The 19681-nt window shown below is 39.4% G+C and overlaps 1 protein-coding gene across 9 annotated transcripts in view; it reads left to right on the forward strand.

The window, feature by feature from the left end:
- The window catches only part of DIP2C (disco interacting protein 2 homolog C), a 483513-nt gene that overhangs the window by 315715 nt on the left and 148117 nt on the right, over positions 1 to 19681 (forward strand). For 8 of the 9 annotated variants that reach the window (XM_067542679.1, XM_067542671.1, XM_067542674.1 and 5 more), the window contains 3 exons: positions 10602 to 10733; positions 12219 to 12338; positions 13424 to 13621. In XM_067542679.1, the coding sequence (XP_067398780.1) occupies positions 10602 to 10733; positions 12219 to 12338; positions 13424 to 13621 (450 nt within the window). The remainder of the gene's footprint in view (positions 1 to 10601; positions 10734 to 12218; positions 12339 to 13423; positions 13622 to 19681) is intronic. The other variant, XM_067542673.1, reaches the window with a different exon arrangement.

The raw sequence follows: 19681 nt of genomic DNA on the forward strand, positions 1-19681 counted from the left end.
AAAAGTACGTTGATGGGAGATACGCAAGCTACATTATGTAGTTTGCATATCTCCCGTTGACCGCCGCCTCTAGGGTAAACCAGCCCTTAGAGAGTAGAATAGGCAAACACCTACCCACATGAAGCTACATTTTTAAAAACAAAATTCTGTAGCATTCTTATTCCTATGAAGATGAGCTTCTGCAGATCCAAAACAGCACGTGAATGAAATGTTGCTCTGAAAACTTAAGGTGTGCAAAAAACAAACAGCTCTTCCAGTTTACAGTCCAGGGCACATCTTTTTAACCTGAGCAACTGTGCTTCTTTCCTAAGTACTTGTCTATACTGTGACGTAGTGTGCAGTAAACCACGGTGTGAATGTAAGATGCCATGTAGGCATACCTTTAGATGGTCAAGTTGAAGTCAGCCACTGAATGCACCATATTAACCCAATTATGTAGTTGGTCTGAAGCAAATGAAGGATGCAAATCTGCTCCAGTTTCTACTCTACCAGTTTATCTATTCACTGTGCTTGCATTCTCTCAATTCTTGTGGATGATAGCATTCTGTTAGTTAAATTAAAGTATTGCATTTTAAGTATTTATCGATACTTTCCAAACAAGTGTGAACAAGACTCTAAATCTTTTTCCATCCCTGTCTGTCTACAAACAATTGTGATTTAACAAGCAGAATTAGCTTAGTGAGCTGTAAATGAAATGTGTGCAACGATATAGTAAATGGTAGAACAGAATAAGAAGACTCATAACGCTTTGTTATACAGTAAGTACATGTCAATTATACCTGGAGGATTGACCTTCTTAAGCCTCAGTTATGTCTAGTGCAGTTGCATAATGATATGTATCTCTTTAAAACAGCTATTGTATTGTGGTTTTTCTTATACAACACTTTAAATGGTATGTGGTGGTAAATATTTTGGGAAAAGATAACTAAAAATAGAGTTGCATGCAGGTAAATCTGTCACATAGCCAAGAAATCTTTAAATATAATGCTCTAAGGAAACCGGGTGCTTAATCAAAAAGAGCCAAATTTAGACTGAAGACCACTTGCTGCCTTTGACACAAGCAAATCAAAAGAAGGAATTCCCATCTCCCAACACTTTTTTATTAAATGGAATGTTAGCTACAGAGGCTTCTCTCTTTCTGAGGCAGGACTTTGGTTGTAAACTAAAAATGTATAAAATGTAAGTATTTCTATAAATACAGAACTTTGTCCTGTAGAAGCATATAAGATTGTCTTGTATGTCTTTGTATGCCTTACATATGTTTTCATTTGGAAATCAAAGGCCTCTTTCTGCAGTAAAGGTTATATAGGTTTCTAATCAAATTAATATATGAACATCTGCCATTAGGTCACATATGTCAGATGTGTTCTAAGGGGCAAATTCGCACATGATAGAGAGCCAGTTCACTGCTTAGAGACCCTGTGTAGGTGCTGCAACGAGAACCCTGATGACTGGGGAGGAGTACAGCCATGCCCCCGAATTCCCCTCCATGCCAACAAGCAAAGCTGTCTTGCCAGTTTATGCCCTCTCCAAGGATAGCGCAGCAGATGTGCTCCCCAGAGCTTATGAAGGCATTGTGATTACCTGACACGTCTCCCTGAGTTCCCTAGGGATAGTATTCCTCCACACTTCCTTCCCACCCCAAATGTGGGACTGTGTCAATATGCCACAATCCATCCTTAAATGAATTTGCACTGTGTTGCCATTTCTCCTTCACTTAGCAAAATGATGTTGTGTGCACCATTCCAGTGGCAGAAATGTCTGTGGTCTTAACTGGAAGCAGCTGTTCAGTCTGTGATCTTATAATGCAAGAAGATTGAAAGAGACGAAAAGAGGATGTGATGCAAATATGCACGTTTGGTGAATGCAACTCTTTGAAGTCATACAGCTCTCATTGTTCCTAGTGCTTTAATCAATAGATATGTCAGGATCATTATTCTTAACTCTGAAGCACAAACAGTGCTTCATGTTATTTAATGTGAAGACTGAGCAGATAATAGACAGAATTTCTCAGTAGTATAACTGAGACACACTTATCTGAAAAAACACTATATTTCATCAACTAACATGATAGCTAACAATCTTCCTTAAAAGGCATTAGGCAAAATTTTGTCTATAGAACCATAGTTTCTCCAGGTCTGACTCTCAGAAATGCTGAGCTCCAGCACCCACAAAAATCAGACTTTGTAATTCTAGTCAGTGCCAAATACAATTATAAATAGAGCCAATATAAGTCATCTCTTAAAAAGACTGAGAAGCAGTTTGGAAAGCTAGACCTCCAGTGTCCCTCTTCTATATGAGAAAGCTAGCAATTCATAGCCAGCCTAGATTGCAGAGTGCCCCTCTGGGGAGTCCAGTCAGTGGCAGCCCTCTTTTGTCAAGGAGGTTAGAGAGACATAGAGTTTAAGGCGAGAAGGGACTACCAGATCATCTAGTCTGACCCCCTGTAGATCACTGGCTACCAACACCACCTAGCACCTGCACACTAAACCCAACAATGGAAATGAGACCAAAGTAAATGAGACCCATAGGAGACTGAACTATTATGTGCCACAGGCGGAGAATAGGAGGGACCGAGGTGCACAATGATTAAATGTGATATAAGTTTGCCCTTGGCTTGTTCCAGCATTACTTTCAAGTGCTAAGATTGGCTGCCTACAAAGGAACAGAAGGTGGTGGAAGCAGCACCTCAGCAATATTTTTTTTTTAAATCATACAAACAAGTAACCCTGTGAACTGCAATGGGAGCCTGTCAAGATCATGGCTCCATTATAGTAGGCCCTGCACTCCCAAAATGGAAAAACAGGGATCTAAAGAGCTTGCAACCTGAAACAAATACTGTTTGTTGTTGGACACAACAAACAGGTATGGCATTCAAGGTAACACTGAGACAGTTATGACCACTTATTGTTACACCGGTCCTAAAGAAGCAGAGGTGTATAACAACCATGGGGTGGAGCTTGTGCACTGCAGATATATCTGTATGTTCTTCTTTGAGTGCTGGTTCCTATGTGATTCCAAACATGGGTGCACATGCACACCCCATGCACCAGATCCAGAACTGTTTGTAGCAGTGTTCATACAATTACTGGTAGTACTGCTGCTATTTGCTCTTGTGGCTATGTCTCCACCCCAGAGGGTAATCACAGATTAAGGAGGGGCAGTTGTTACCGCTTGGGAGAATTCTTATTCATTACGTGTCTTTTACATGGGAATTGGGCTGTATTGGCAAACATGCCATGCAAAACAATTCCCTGTAGAGCCCCCCCCACCCACTTTCTCCTACTCCTTGTATTGCACAATCTTTGCAGAATGGTGGTGGTGTGAGGAAGAGTCTAACATTTTTGTAACCAGAGCTTCTAAAGTTCCCTTTACTAGATAATTCCCTGTTTGCTCCCCATCATGCATGTCTTTGAGCTTAAATCAGGAGAGGTAAATTTACACTGCAATAAAAAACCTGTGGCACTGAGTCTCAGAGCCTGGGTCAATTGGCTCAGGCTTAGGATGCAGGGCTAAAAATAGCAGGGTAGATGTTTGGGCTTGGGCTGGAGCCTGGGCTCTCAGACCCTCCCCTCTCGCAGGGTCTCAGAACCTGGGCTCCAGGCTGAGCCCGAACGTCTACGATGCAATTTTATAGCCCCACAGCCTGAGCCGCACAAGCCTGAATCTATTGAGCTACTCTAACCATAGCTTTGTCACAGTCTCATTGCAATGTACGCATACGCTATGTTGCTTTGAATCACACACCTTTGCTTCAATGCCTAAATCAAGATTTTCATCCCAATTCAGAAATCTGAAAGAGATACTTGAATTAAAACATATGCTTGTTTGTCATAAAGCCTTTAAGGCACTTGAGAGCTTGATTCTGGCAAGATATTAATCTATTGCTTGACATTTTACACCTAACTTCAGAAACTATGTCATGTTACTAATAGCTAAACTAAACTGAATTATTTTCTTTATTATAATCTCCTTTCCAATTTATACAGCAACTCTTCATTATAAATAAAAGGCAAAGGATAAAACTTCTACCCTTTTTTTTGGGTTAGTTGATAGAAAAATCAGTCACGGACTACAAAAAGCTGCCACTTAATAAGCAAGGCCAAAAATTACATCAAAAATATAAATTATGACTAAAATGAAGTTATATTGATACAGCAACATAAATACTTTTGTTCTGTGCATGCTGTTTATGCATTCAGGTGGTCACATGCATAACATATTCAGCTGCCTGTTTCAATCAAGTTATAGGGATGGACTGAATCAGAATCACGTCACTAACTGGACATGTGCAGGATGCAAGACAATTCTCTGAGAGGTGGGATAGGTTAAGAAGTCATTCCATCTTTTCTTGAAAGAAACTCAGCTATGCTCATCCTTATGGTGGCTCATAACTGTAGACATGATGTAATTGCTAAGATATCTAAGTCATTTATTGATGAGAAATGCCAGCCTCCAGCAAGAAGCATTTGTAATAGATACTTCTGTAACAGAAATGAGCTATTTGCATTGGTGGCACGTGCCTTCCCATTTTTTAAAATGCACAAATATTAAAATGCACAGAACCTCTTGACATGGTAGGTGCTTTCATTGCATTTTGGGAACAGGGAATTGTTCCTTCACAGGGAGGAATCTGGATGCCAGTTACTTCTGGCAGAAGGCAGTGCTCCATCCCTGCTCCCAACCCATTGTCTGTAGAGATAAAAAACTGGTATGCAATCCTGGCAACGAGGGATGAGGAATCTCCCCCAAAGGTGGAGGAGGAGAAGCCATGTACCCCCAAGGCTGGGAGGGTTGTAGCTACTACTCCAAAGAGGACCCGAAGGGTGATGGTGCTTGGTGACTCCCTTCTAAGGGGAACAGAGGCATCCATTCGCAGACTTGACCTACCATACCAGGAGGTGGTGCTGTTTGCCAGTGGCCAGTATATGAGACATTATGGAAGGAATGCTGAGGGTCATCTGGCCCTCTGAGTAGTACCCCATGCTGCTCACTTATGGTACTGGTGTGACCCTGAGCAGATCAGAATTGACTACAGGGCTCTGGGAGCGAGGGTGAAGGAGTTGGGAGTGCAGGTGGGTTCTTATCAGCCCTTCCAGTCAAAGATAAGGGTCCAGGGCGAGACAGACAGGCCCGCTAACGGGGGCGCAAAGGGGGCAATTGCCCATGGGCCGGTGATTTTAAAAGGGCCTTGGGCTATGGATGGCGGGTGAAGCTTCCCCTCGGGGAGGCTAGCTCCCTGTCTCACCTCTTCTGCCTGTGGGCCAACTTACAGTCCACGTCCACTCAGCCAACTCTGCATCCCTGCCCCTCCCCACACCCGCCTCCCTCCTCCCCACTCAGCCCCTCAGCTGTTGTTCACTGCCTGGGGGAAGGGAGGGAAAGAGAGGAGGGGGACTGAGCGGGGATGGGGTGGGGAGGGATGCGGCGGTGAGCAGGCTGAGTGGAGGAGGGGGCAGGGCCTGGGGTGGAGTGTGGGCAGCACCACAGGTGGAAGAGGTGGGATGGGGAGCTAGTCTCGCTGAAGTGAAGCTTCACCCACTACCCATGGTCATAAACCTCACCCATCTCTTTCTGGGGCGGGGGGTGGGGGGAGTGGGCAGGAGCCATTGACTGTTCTACCCTGGGGCCCGGAATTGCTGATGGCAGGCCTGGAGACAGACACAGATGGTGTTGCCGGGGGGGCTTATGCTTCCTCAATCATGGGATCCTTTTCCAAGAGGAAGGACTGCTGAGTAGAGATGGGATCCACCTGTCAAGGAAGGGGAAGAGTATCTTCCCTATCTAACCTAGTGAGGCGGGCTTTAAATTAGGTTTGATGGGCAGGAGACAAGAGCCCACAGGTAAGTCCAAAACGTAGAGAGTTGGGTGAAGGGTCAGAATCTGGAAGGGAACATGGGAAATCACAAAGGAGAGACCAGGGGGAATTTACAGGGGAAATCTAATAAACAGGTGTCTGTATACTAATGTAAGAAGCTTGGGAAATTAACAGGAAGAACTAGAAATACTAGTGAATAATTACAAATACAACACAATTGGTATTCAGAAATTTGGTGGGATAATTGACATGACTGGAATGTTGGTTTAGAAGGGTACACTTTCTGCAGGCAGCGAGGGGAAAAAAGGGAGCATATTAAAATTATATATTTTGTATATTAAAAATGTATACAGATGCATCTTTACTGAGGTAGAGATAAAACTGGGAGGCAGACCTGCTGAAAGTCTCTGGTAAGGAAAAGGTAAAAAGCAAGGATGATGTCATGGTACAGGTCTACTGTAGACCACCTAACCAGGAAGAAGAGGCGGATGAGACTTTTTTAAACAATTAACCCTATCATCTAAAACACAGGTCTTGGTGGTGATCGGGGACTTCAACTACTCAGACATCTGCTGGGAAAATAATACAGCAGGGCATAGATTATCCAAGATATTGGAATGCATTGCAGACAACTTTTTGTTACAGACAGTGGGGAAAGTGAATAGGGGAGTACCTATTCTTGATTTGATTCTGAAGGAGGAACTAACTGAGAATCTGAGGGTGAAAGGTAGCTTGGGTGAAAGTTATCATGGAAATGATAAGAGTTCATGATTCTATGGAATGGTAGGAAAGAAAACAGCAGAATAAAGGCAATGAACTTGAAAAAGGCAGACTTCAGTAAACTCAGAGACTTGGTAGGTAAGATCCTGTGGGAAACAAGTCTACGGGGAAAAAAGAGTTCAGGAAAGCTTGACAGTTTTTAAAAAAGACATTAAGGGCACAAGAGCAAGCTATACCAATGCGTAGGAAAGGCAGGAAGTATGGTAAGAGGCTACCCTAGCTTAACCAAGAGATCTTCAGTGACCTGAAACTCAGAGTCATGCAAGAAGTGGAAACTAAGTCCATTTACAAAGGATGAATATATTTAAAAAAAAACACAATATGTAGGGACAAAATTAGAAAGGCCAAAGCACAAAATGAGATTAAACTAGCTTAGTATATAAAGGGTAACAAGAAAAAACATTGTACAAGTGCATGGGAAGCAAGAGGAAGACCAGGGACAAGATAAGCCAATTACTAATGAGGAGGGAAAGACAATAACAGAAAATGCAGCAATGGCCAAAGTGCCTTTTTTTGTTTACATTTTCGCCAAAAAGTTAGCAGTGTTCAGATGACTAACATAGAGATCACATCAAAATCACTTGATGATTACTTCTAGTGTTCATTCCCTCTGAAGTACCTGTCATTGGCCACTGTCAGAAGACAGTATATTGGACTAGATGGACCATTGGTCTGACCAGTATGGCCGTTCTTATGTTCTAGAAGATCAGTGTAAATTGGGTAGGATCTGAGGCTAAAATCGGGAAAGTACAAGTTAAGAGTTACTTAGACAAGCTAGATGTCTTCAAGTCGGCAGGGCCTGATGAAGTATATCCTAGAATACTTAAGGAAGTGGCTAATGAGGTCTTTGAGTCATTAGCAATTATCTTTGAGAACTCATGGAGGATTGAAGAGATACTGGAGGAGGGCAAATACAGTAGCTATCTATACAAAGGGGAATAAGGATAACCCAGAAAATTATAGACTGGTCAGCTTAACTTTGGTACCTGGAAAAATAATGGAGCAAATAATCCATTTGTAAGCACCTAGAAAAAAATAAGGTGATAAGTAACAGTCAACATGGATTTGTCAAGAACAAATCATGTCAAACCAGCCTAATATCCTTGGACGGGATAACGAGTCTTTTGGATGTGGGGGAAGCACTGGATGTCATATATCTTACTTCAGAAAGGCTTTTGATACTGTCTCACATGACCTTCCCATAAACAAACTAGAGGAAATATAGCCTAGATGAACCTACTGTAAAGTGGGTGCACAACTGGCTGGAAAATGATACTCATAGTGGTTATGAGTCACAGTTGAGCTGGAAGGGCATGTTGAGTGGATCCCACTGGGATTTGTCCTGGGTTCTATTCAATATCTTCATAAATGATTTGGGTAATGGCGGAGAGAGTACTCATACGAAGTTTGTGGACGATACCAAGCTGGGAGTGGTTGCAAGCACTTTGGAGGACAGAATTAAAATTCAAAATGATTTTGAAAAACTGAAGGAATGATCTGAATTAAATAGGATGAAATTCAATAAGGACAAATGCAAAGTACTACACTTAAGAAGGAATAATCAATTGCACAATTACAAAATGGGAAATGACTGCCTAGGAAGGAGTACTGCAGTAAAGGATATGGGGGTTATAGCAGATCACAAACTAAATATGGGTCAGCAAGGTAATACTGTTGCCAAAAAAAAAAAAAGCTAACATCATTCTGGGATGTATTAGCAGGAGTGCTGTAAACAAGATATGAGAACTAATTCTTCCGCAGTAATCAGCACTGATAAGGCCCCACCTGGAGTATTGTGTCTAGTTTTGGGCACCACACTTTTGGAAAGATGTGGACAAATTGGATGAAGTCCAGAAGAGGGCAACAAAAATGATTGAGGGTCTAGAAAACATGACCAATGAGGGAAGACTGAAAAAAAAATTTTTTTTTTTAATCTGGAGAGGAAAAGACTGAGGGGGAACATAACAGTCATACTTTTTTATATAGAGGTGAGTGATAAATTGTTCTCCTTAGCCACTGTGGACAGGAGAAGAAGTAATGGAATTAAATTGCAGAAAGGGAGGTTTAGGTTAGATATTAGGAAAAACTTCCTAAACATAAGGATAGTTAAGTACTGGATCAGATTATCTAGGGAGGTTGTAGAAACTCCATCACTGGAGTTTTTTAAGAACAGATTAGACAAACACCTGTCAGGGATGGTCTAGATAATACTTAGTCCTACCTCACTGCAGAGGATTGGACTAGATGACCTGTTGAGGTCCCTTCCAGTCCCACATTTCTATGAGTCTATGCTTCATTTTTTTTAAAGAAGTTGATGTTGGAAACTTAAACTAAAGGATAACTTTGTCATAGAAGGAAATGAATCAATGAAATACATTGCCTTCTATTAAAGCTAATTCCTTACTGAAAGTATTTAAGGTAACTTTATGGATATTAGATTTATAGATCTGTGCAAAGTTTGCTTCTACCAAATATCTTTATTTTTACCAACTGTTAAGAAAATTCTTAAGAAGTATTAAATGTCTCCATAGTGTGCTAAAAAGTAAGTATAGACCAACTAACTATAGGGTAGTTATCAGACAAGATGAATTAAAGGATCCTTCAGAGAATATCTAATTTTACACTAATTCATGTTTTAAAATACCATAATGTACTACACAAATAATGGATACACTTTTAGCGTAAATTATCATAAGTGGTAGTTACTGCTAGTCTTTAGAAGTAGAAATAGGGAAGAAACAAATCTATCCATTGCAAAAACCTCCAAAGGAAAATCATTTTCATATAATAAGCAAGCTGTAAGTGTATGAAACAAATTTAGTATAAAGATAAATCTTCAATAATATTGGTGTTTGATGAAATCATCCAATATACTTGTCTCTTTAAAGGGCCTGATCCTATCCTCATTGAATTGAATATATTCTTCTTGCCTTCAGTGGCAGCAGTACAAGGTCCTGGCTTATTCGTCTGGAAGGCTGCAGGTGATTGTTTGTTATAAAACAGAAAACTTGTTAGACTTTCTGGAGACAAATACAATTAATGTTTAACACTGGAAAAACCTGGAAAAATTTGTAACACAATATCTGTGAATACTGTACAATCTGTAGGAAATCCTTTATTTTGAGATATTTTAAACTGTGGATACATGCTGAGTTACCAAACTGAGAAAGAGGAATATTAGTGTTATGGAATTGTTTAGTGACGTCATGAGTCAGATCACCAAATCATGTTTGCCGACTTGGAAGACAAGTTTGTGTTATGTTGAGAATTGAAAGAGCTCTGTCTAAAAATAGTCAAGTAGTAAGCAAGAAAAATGTCCTTGCAGATTGTAAAGAAACATGAAGATTGCATTTTATTTCCTTCCTCTAGATACACTTTGCAACACTGTTACTTGAAAAATCTTGATATAACAGTAGATTGTTCTCTTTGACCTAAAACTTAAGCAGTGCATTTATAGTCGATTTGCATTGGCAATTGCAAGGTCTGGAACTTAACATGTTGTAACTTTTTTCTATTTTGAAATCTTGGTACCACAAGATGGGGATGGATCACTTGATGATTTCCTGTCTCTTCATTTCCACTGAAGCACCTGGCATTGGCCACTGTCAGAAGACCAGATACTGGGCTAGATAGTCCATTGGTCTGACCCAGTTTGGCCATTCTTATGTATGTCTTATCAGAAATGTATGTGTCTGGGTCTATTTCTAATTAGATTTGACAACATTAAAGGCGGGGGGAGTAGAGAGGAATAAAAACAGTTGATAATTATGTGGCTCTCATGCTTTTACATACACAACTCTTTTTTGTCAGTGGAAATTTCAAATATTAAAACTATGTTGGATATAATTGTGCTTTACAACTTGTGAATAGATGAATTTTAACAGCTTTTCAGGTCTTGTGCAAGAAGAACATTAGTGGAATCTCTCTTATTCTCCCCTCCCCCTTCTCTCCCCACTTCAAATCTAAAGGAATATGGTTAAACCTTCTAACTTATTTTTCACAGAAAATCATTCTGCCCCTCCAGATGTTACTACTTACACCTCAGAACACTCAATACAAGTAGAAAGACCACAAGGATCATCAGCAAGGGTGGCACCAAAATATGGCAATGCAGAACTTATGGAAACTGGTGATGGTATGTCACAAAGCAATTGTTTTCTTGAACATTATAACTTGCCCCTTTTTTGTGGTTTACTGTACACATCTGCTTTTTGTTTCTTTTGGCCACATTTCACTGAAGAGCATGTACAAGCAAAATTACAGCATCTTTGAGTCCTAAAATAAACTGCCGTATGTGAAGCCAACACTCAGCATGAATAATGTTTCTTAATCAGTGGAGCAGATTCCCTATAGAAAAAACCGGTATTTGCCAAAGTTCAATAAAATAAAACAATGAATCTCTCTAGATCTCTCTTAATTATGATGTGTAACGAAAGCTAAACTAGGTGTTGTATGAAGCTCTTCTGTTTTCAAATGACCAAGTATATGATGTATCAAGATGGCCACATCTTTAAGTGACTTTTGTGCAAAGTTTTGTTTTCTGAATATTTTCTTTTTTTTTTTTGAAAAACAGTTATTTGTAAAACCTTCCGTATTTATTGCTTCTCCTTTTCAAAAATAGATTAAACAAAATTGCAACCAAGATGGGACTTTTAAGACCAGGTGTTTCTTACGTACACTTATCTTCGACTACAGAAACAACCACTGCTGTAATGTGGTAAAAGTTTGTTTGCTTGGGAGAAGAGGCAGGAAGGTGATACTTATGCAATGCTATTGGAGGCCTTAATTCAGGAGCAGATATCATGTATGTCACAGAGGTGATATGCTCCATCAAGCATAAGTAAGATGGAAGATACTTTATAGTATTATATAATAAAAGCGCCCAAAAGCCCCAAGCAGAATCCTGTTTAGCTAGGTGCTGTGTAAACACATATGGCAACTTCTGGAGATTGCTATTAAAACATCCTTACCTACTGGCCAGTGGAATTCAGTGTAGGGGTATTGCGGGATTACAATGAAGTAAAATGACAATGTGAACAACTGTGGGGGGGAAGGATGGGGCCCAGGACAGAAGTCTGCTATTGTGTAAGAGGCAGCCCAGAATGAATGACAAGGTAAAAACCTGGGGCCAGTTTCCCTGACTGACTGAATCTGTAGTCTCAGTTGCAGCATGATGAAAGCTCTCTAGTCATGTAGCTTTGGTGTGACCAGTGACTGAGAGAGAAGCTTGTGCTTGGATTTCTGTCTCCTCTCTGGCAAAAACCAAAACCACCTAAAAGACTTCTTTAAGCCTTTTCAAAAAGATTATTGCCAGGGAACGTTTCTTCACCCTGCTCCTCTCCCCTAAAGCCCACGTCATCTTTCTCCCGCTAACTTTAACTAACTCATTTTTTGAAACTGCTGTGTGTGTTTGTTTGTTTTTTAAACCAGACTTTACTGTTCATTTTGAAACCATGATCTGAATGTCTTAATGTTGAATACATTATGCTGGGTCTCAGTATGTCATGAAACTGTGGTTGTAGTGGCATTGCAGGTCTAGCCTTTTTCTTACCCCCCACTTACATCTGGTGGCGCAAAGCATAGCGGCCTACTGATCTCTCCATTGATCCCTATTCTGCAGGAGTACCAGTGAGCAGCAGAGTGTCAGCAAAGATTCAACAGCTGGTCAATACCCTAAAACGACCCAAACGACCACCATTACGAGAGTTCTTTGTAGATGACTTTGAGGAATTGTTAGAAGGTAAAATGACTGTTTTTCAAAAGGTTTTGGAATCTTATTAACATTTGATAAATTGTTCCTTATTTGTCTTGAACTGCTACTTTCTCAAAGTGAAGGAGGCACTTCCTAGGTTGGTTGACTGCCACTGAGAGAGCAGTAATGCAGCGGGACCTACGTATAGGAACTTGGATGGACTGAGTAAAAAAGTTTCACATTGTTAGCCCAACTTGTAGTACCGATTATTGTGAACCTCTGCTCAGAATGAAATCACTAGGTGCATGAAAGAGAGTAGGGGATAAAACTCTGTTCTAAGCATATTTACTGTGTGCTACATGTTTTCCTTTCACGCATCTGGATCAGTTTGAAAGACCAAGTCTGTGAAGGAGGAGGAGTGAAGGGGGATGCACCTGTTACATATCTGTTAATAAAAACATTGAAAATGATAATTGGAAATGCAGTAGACACAAGAATAAAGTAAATAATAACTATTCAGTTGTTTTAAAAAACCCAAGCTTGCTGACCATGATGTCTTGCCATATTGTAGCAAGTCAAATTATTTTAATAAAAGCACATAGCAAAGTAGTATAAAACAATATATCTTAAATCAGTGTACTATTGATTGGTTATTACATTACCATTTACCAATAGTTCCACCTTTCTACTACATTTTTTTTAATCAAGGAAAAATTAAAATTTTCCATCTCTTCTTAAAGGAAAAGTTATCTTGATGTGACTTTTGAATACTCTAGAATTTGTCTTTCCTAGAAGAGAAGCTTATTTATGCATGCTCCTTATGCTTATCGTACAAATATCAGAAGAAGAAATTACATATGGATTTTGCATCATGCTTTCCATAGATCCATTTATCAATCATTTGATTTCAATTGCAGGGAAGTTAAGAGTTAACTCACTGTGCTTTTCCATATCTTATTCATGTAGGTACAGTACTTGTTTATGAAACTGAGCACAGTATTTTCAACATGTATTAACTTTTTATTTTCAGGCTATTTTGCAAAGGTAACATATTCTTTTGGTTACATGCGCCTAAACAAGGTATAGAATTTATATAGTAACTGTTGGTTTGGTTTTGTTTTTTTCATAATAAGTTCAACAGCCAGATCCAAACCAACCAAAGTCAGAGGGAGCCCAGATGTTGGCTATGCGTGGGGAGCAATTGGGTGTGGTTACAAATTGGCCACCTTCTCTGGAAGCAGCATTGCAGCGTTGGGGGACCATTTCACCAAAAGCTCCTTGCCTAACCACTATGGATACTAACGGAAAACCACTGTACATTCTCACTTACGGTAAGCACTCTTTTAAGCTTCTTTATGCTACATTTTTAAGAGGAAAAAAGAATCTAACGATATTTATGCTATGTATTTGACTTTGGCAAAACATTTCTGCTGGTAGTGCTCTTGTTTAATAAATGTTGCTTGGTTAAGAAGTGGGAATATGAATTTGTTGTAAAAATACACTGTCTAATATACTAGTAGGGGAAGGAGGAAGACAGAATTTATGCCAGCAGTGTCTCTGAGCCTATCCATAGGGGTGAAGTGAGCACGTTTTTAATAATAAAGAGAGAATTTGATAGCACAGGAATGTACTAAATAAATAAGTTAAACTGCTCCTCTACCTAACATCTAATCCTGGGGTTCAGTGAAGTTCTTTTGTAGTGATACATATTTAAGGGAACAGTAAGAATTTCTAAGAAGAGACTTGACTTAACTTTTCCAAATCTCTAGTCTCCTGCACTCCTCAGTAGTAGGTGTGACATCATCTATTAAATCATTAAGCTTATTTTGCTTTTAACATCGAGGAAATAATCATGGATTTCTAAACATACCATAGTAAGAGTTGAATATGCACCAGTCTGTAACTATTTAGATAAGTACAGGATCTGAGTTATTCAAAAGGGGCATTCTTTTAGCAGAAGGAGTAGTGGTTATCTTCACTTGAAACCATAAACTTAAATCTAGTCTGGAAAATATTTTCTCTGGTATTGTTCAACTCCTAAGATATCTGAAACTGAAAGACTGAAGGTAAATAACATCACCCCTTCCTTCCTCCTCATCCCCCCCCCTGAGTCTGTGCATTTGACAATGCTTTGGGAGGTCATTTTCATTGTTTCCTTTATATAACAGCTTCCACTGGGCAGGAGAGAACAACTTCTTTTTTTAAAATGTAAAATATAATTATAAAATCACGAAATTTCACAAGGGATTCAATGGCAGGTATAGTACTTGAAAGTACTCTGAACTCTTTTTCATTAACTAGATTTCAAGCTGATAGTCTGACTTCAGTGGGAAATGTAAATCTCTAATATGAATCTTACCAGTTTTTTCGTCATTTAAATGAGAATTGTATTTGAAATACAGTTAAAATTACAGCCAGTTGCCATTCTGTTGGTGACCTTATGATTATTATTATTGTTTATTAATTTGTATTACTATAGCAACTCCAAGGCCTAGTTATGGATCAGTATCACATTGTGCTAGGTGCTGTACAAAAAGATAGTCCTTGTTCTGAAGAGTTTACGATCTAAATAGCAAAGACAGGTACAGTGTAGGGGAAGAGAGACAAGACATAACTACAGTGAACAAAGTGATGGCTGTAAATGGCATGTTGGTTCCACATTTTTTTCTTTTTCTTTATCTTTGTTGTTGGCTTTACTTGAGAGGGGAAAAGCTGGAGGGAAAGGAATGTGAGGCAGCAAGGAAGGGGTGAAGAGGGTAAGTAGAGTGACACTAAGGTGAAGATAATGTTGGGGAGAGGTAAGGAGGAGGCTTAGGGCAAACAGCCAATCAGTGAAAACTGTAGAAAATTCTCCAAAGATCCAAATGTTCCTGATTTGGCTTTCTCTGCTGCTGCCTTCACACGTTGGTGAAACACTGCATTAAGCCCATAGCCCATAAAATTGAGAGAGAGAGAGAGAGAGAAAGAGAACCCTCATTATATCATCTTGTTTCTCCCTCTAGGGAAGCAGTACAGTACTAAAGTTTTAAAATCTCACCTGCCTTACAGAGTGAATCCTGCTGAGTGCACTTGAGCAACTGATCCCGGGTAGTTGAAGTTTCCACCATTTCCCTTGGGAAGCTATTCCACAGTCTCATTATCTCCTTCTTAACTCTGAACTGATATTCAGTCTGAATTTTCTTTTCACTTGGCTGTTCCCAATACTCTGTTATACCCCTTTGGAACTCCCTAAATAAGTGAGTTAACTTGTTGGTAGTTACTTTTCAAATACTGGTAGACTTTAGTTCTTTCCCTTTCCACGCTTCTCTGTCCTTGTCTTTGTTATCATTAGGCCAAGCTGCACATCTAGTTTAATCTTTCTTCAAGGATCAGCTCCTTAAATGTTGGGGTGGGAAGTGGGGAGGGTGTGTGATTCCCTCCTAATTATCAGCATCTTTCTGGCAATGAAGGTCCCAGTGTCCTATGCAGTGGCAAAAATCCCCCATCACCTTAAAAAAGATTCACAGTTTTTCCCGTCACCTCAGTATTTCTTATTCTAAGTCTGAGGGGAAACTGCTGTTACAGTGGCAAAGCAAACCACAGTGTCATGGTGCAATTAAAAATGGCTTAAGTGAGGACATCTGTAGATAAGAATTCACCTATGCCAAATAGAAAACCATCACTTCCTTGGTCTAAGAAGTGATGCTTCTTTCATATGTAGTCTGAAATTGCATTTACCTTTCCTCTCACAACATTTATTACACTGCAACCTCTCATCTAATATGTAATCCACTACATCCCTTAGATCTTCTCTCACCATTACTCTTCAAGTTTCTCTCTTCCATTTAATGTTCAGGATTATTTTCTCCTAGAAGTATTGTGTAATATTAGGTTGGTTTTTTTCCAAGATTGATTCTCATGTATCCTGACCATATTTCTTATGTAATGTGCATCACTTCTCAGCTCTCAATATCCTTCACACCTCCCAACTTAATAGTCTATATTTAAAGTACTGCTTGCCCTTTTTTCCATATTGTTAAAGACTGCATCCCTATTTATTAAATGGAATTTAAATAAGTACGTTGTGTCTTTGGGACCTTAGTTAGGAAAAGAACCTCTTAGTTGGCCTGTTACTACACAGTCCCTTTATAAGTATAGGTAAAACCACAGAATTTGTGTAAATGGTAATATCTGGAATGTAAGAAAGTGATAAGATTTGTAGGGTTGTAGGTGAGTTTGGGATTTGATTGAAAACTTTAATATGTGCTTTGGGAACAAAAGATAATTTCTTGCTTGTGCAAGGTTTGATCAAGTAGTCAAAACCCTATTTTACATTAAATGAATATTGATATGTTTAATATTGTTTTAATCTAAAATAGAAGAAAAATGGTACAGCATAAAAACCATACAATACATATACTGCAGTCATTTCTCTTCACAGTAAAAGGATCATTCCAAGAATGAGTGATCAGAATAGGTAGAGGAAAAATGTGAACATAAGTTTGGGATTAACAAGTGTTCTGGGCATTTGGTCTGTAGCTTTAAAAAACCCTCCTCTTAAATGCAACAAAACTAGTACAAAATAATTTATAGGTGAAGCTGAATGCAACATATATTTAGGCTGCCTAACACTTCCTTTATAAAAGATTTTTGCAACCCAGTTTTTGAGAAGCTCTAACTTCATTGTTTGTTTGTGGTAGACCTCTGAAATTTGTTGGGGGCTGGGAAGAGAGAGGCACTTTTCTATCCAGAAGGCTTTCTTTGTCTTTTTAGGTTTTGCTCTGAGAAACTTTTGAAAATCACCTTTTCCCTTTTGTCACTTGCATTGCTCAGGAAAACTATAGCAACATGCTAATACAACTGAACACATAAACATTTTAAGCTGCTGCCAACTCAGAAACAGCACACACTGCTTGAAATGCCTGGGAGCTGCCAGAAGGGTGGTAGCAGGAGGGTTGAGGGGAAAGAACCGGGCCAACCTGCCTCAACTACCCTGGACTAGCAACCCATGCCCTCACTCCATGATCTCACGGCCAGGAGCTCCACACTCTCATGGGAGTGATAACTGGCTTAGTCATCTTCCCCAGACCCAAAAACTAGTGCCAGCAGTCAATCACTCTTGATGGGACAACTACGTTCTCCTGCTACCAGCTGATGTTTCTAGTCCTGTCGTTCAAGCACTAGAAGCTTGCTATGGCAGTGAAGTTTCACAATTCAAACCCTCATGATGCATGGATTTGAGCATTGTTACAGTTGTATGTAGCAAAATTTTGCTTTTACCTTATTTCTTTCATTAAAAAACCTGGGAAATTACATGCCCAAAAAATATTAAAAGAATGTGATTTAGGTTGCAAAGTCAAGCACTCGAAGGTAAAATAATGCCAGATTGAACAGCTGCAACCATTCATTCTGCCCTCTTGTGCACCTGCACTATCATATGGTCTTTAATTACATACAGTCTTTAATTACATGATAATATGCTGTGTTTTCCATAATACCCTGACTTGCTCAGTGCACCGGATGGATGTAAAATAGGGGTGTTTGTGGAGAAATAGCAGAACCACAGCCATCTCTTGGTAGATTGGGAAAACGTTGGTGCTGCACAAGTCATGAACCTACCTCAGATTTAACAAATGTTTAGTTTCTAGTTAACTTACAAGAAATGCCATATTGTGATACTGAAAAAATGTCTGGCAAAATTATTTGCAGTTAACTTTGGCAGTCTCAGAATTGCTGTACATGAAGATAGGTAAGAGACCACTGGCTTGCTGTTCCTGAGTTAGTGCTGTGTGGTTATGAGAAGCATACTGTTCATAATAAGGAAACAGATTGCGGTTTGTTTTGTCTTTCAAGTATCTCTCTTTGCTGCAAGCTTTTCTTTTATAACCTTCTTTACACTCAACACAAATGTACATTTACATTAGAAATTGGGGAGGGGAAAGGAGAAAAGCCCAAAGGATTTACTTCAGAACCAGTTCAAGTAAGATGTGCGTGTGTGTTTGTAATTTTGTCAACTCTTCTCTTTTTAAGATGTTTATAAGATGTTTAAGACCTTGTGACTTCCTTTATCCTAGGAATGTTCTGCTCAATCAGATGCTCCTGAGTATTGACTCACTCTGGGCTTGTTACATTTTAGTTGGGTTAAAGGTGTTGGTAGGGCTCCCTGCATTTGGCACGAATGTATTCTGAAATGAGAAAACGTCTGTTAAAAGTGTAGCTAAATTATAATGCTACTGGCGGTTGGGTGGTAGCTACATTACTCAACCAAAGTTACATTACTCAACCAAAAGTCCAACACCACTGAAAAAATTGCTGTTAGTAAGTAGCCTCACACTGTATAAATCTTTGTCACAGCTTTATTTGCTGCCTCTAGAAAGTGAGAGGAAGTTTTTTCTCTTTATCTTAATCAGGCTGTTCATTTATGATATGTTTGCAAATTGTGAGTTGACTCCAGAAATTTGGCCATCATACCACACACTTGCAAATACTTGCGGTGGTAACACTTTTGTAGTTCACATATTTTTGGAGAACATGTTAAGGGAACTGGTATCATACCATAAAGACTTTTGGAATTTGAAAAAGTCTGGCAAAAGTGCTAAGGCCCAGATTCCAATCTGGTGCAGAAAGTGGCTAAGGAGAAGACTATTCATAGAATCATAGAAGGTTAGGTTTGGAAGGGACCTCAGGAGGTCATCTAGTCCAACCCCCTTCTCAAAGCAGGACCAACCCCAACTAAACCATCCCAGCCAAGGCTTTGTCAAGCTGCACCTTAAAAAGCTCTAATGATGGAGATTCCACACCTACCTAGGTAACTCAATCTATTCTTCATCTTCAGAACACTAAAACTTCTTCAGTAGTTGCTTAAAAACGTATTGGAAACAAGTCATCCACTGATGGATAGGAGAAGATAATTTCTCATCAGCTCATAGATGTAAGCTAAAGAAGGTTTAGGAAACTATAGACAGTATTTTGCAATGTTGTAGCCCTGTTGGTTCCAGGATATTAGAGAGACAAGGTGGATGATGTAATATCTTTTGTTGGAGCAGTTTCTGTTGGTGAAACAGACAAGCTTTTGAGCTACACAGAGCTTATAATTTCTGTGGTGAGGAAACAAGATAATTGTTTGCAGCAGTATTAGGGGGTTAGCCTGTTAGACTCCTGTTAGACTCACCACAAAATGGGAGAAGAAATGCAGTGTTGATAAATGAAAAGCAATGCACATTGGAAAGCATAATCCCAAATGTACATACAAAATAATGGGGTCTAAATTATCCATTATCATTCAAGAAAGAGATCTTGAACTTGTTGTGGATAGTTCTCTGAAACTCTGCTCATTGTGCAGCAGCAGTAAAAAAAGCTAACGGAATGTTAGGAACCATTAGGAAAGAGATTGATAATAAGACAGAAAAGAT

Source organism: Emydura macquarii, unplaced genomic scaffold (assembly GCF_026122565.2).
Source record: "Emydura macquarii macquarii isolate MOO-44397 ecotype Brisbane River unplaced genomic scaffold, CSIRO-AGI_Emac_v2 contig_719, whole genome shotgun sequence".
Classification (NCBI taxonomy): Eukaryota; Metazoa; Chordata; order Testudines; family Chelidae; genus Emydura; species Emydura macquarii.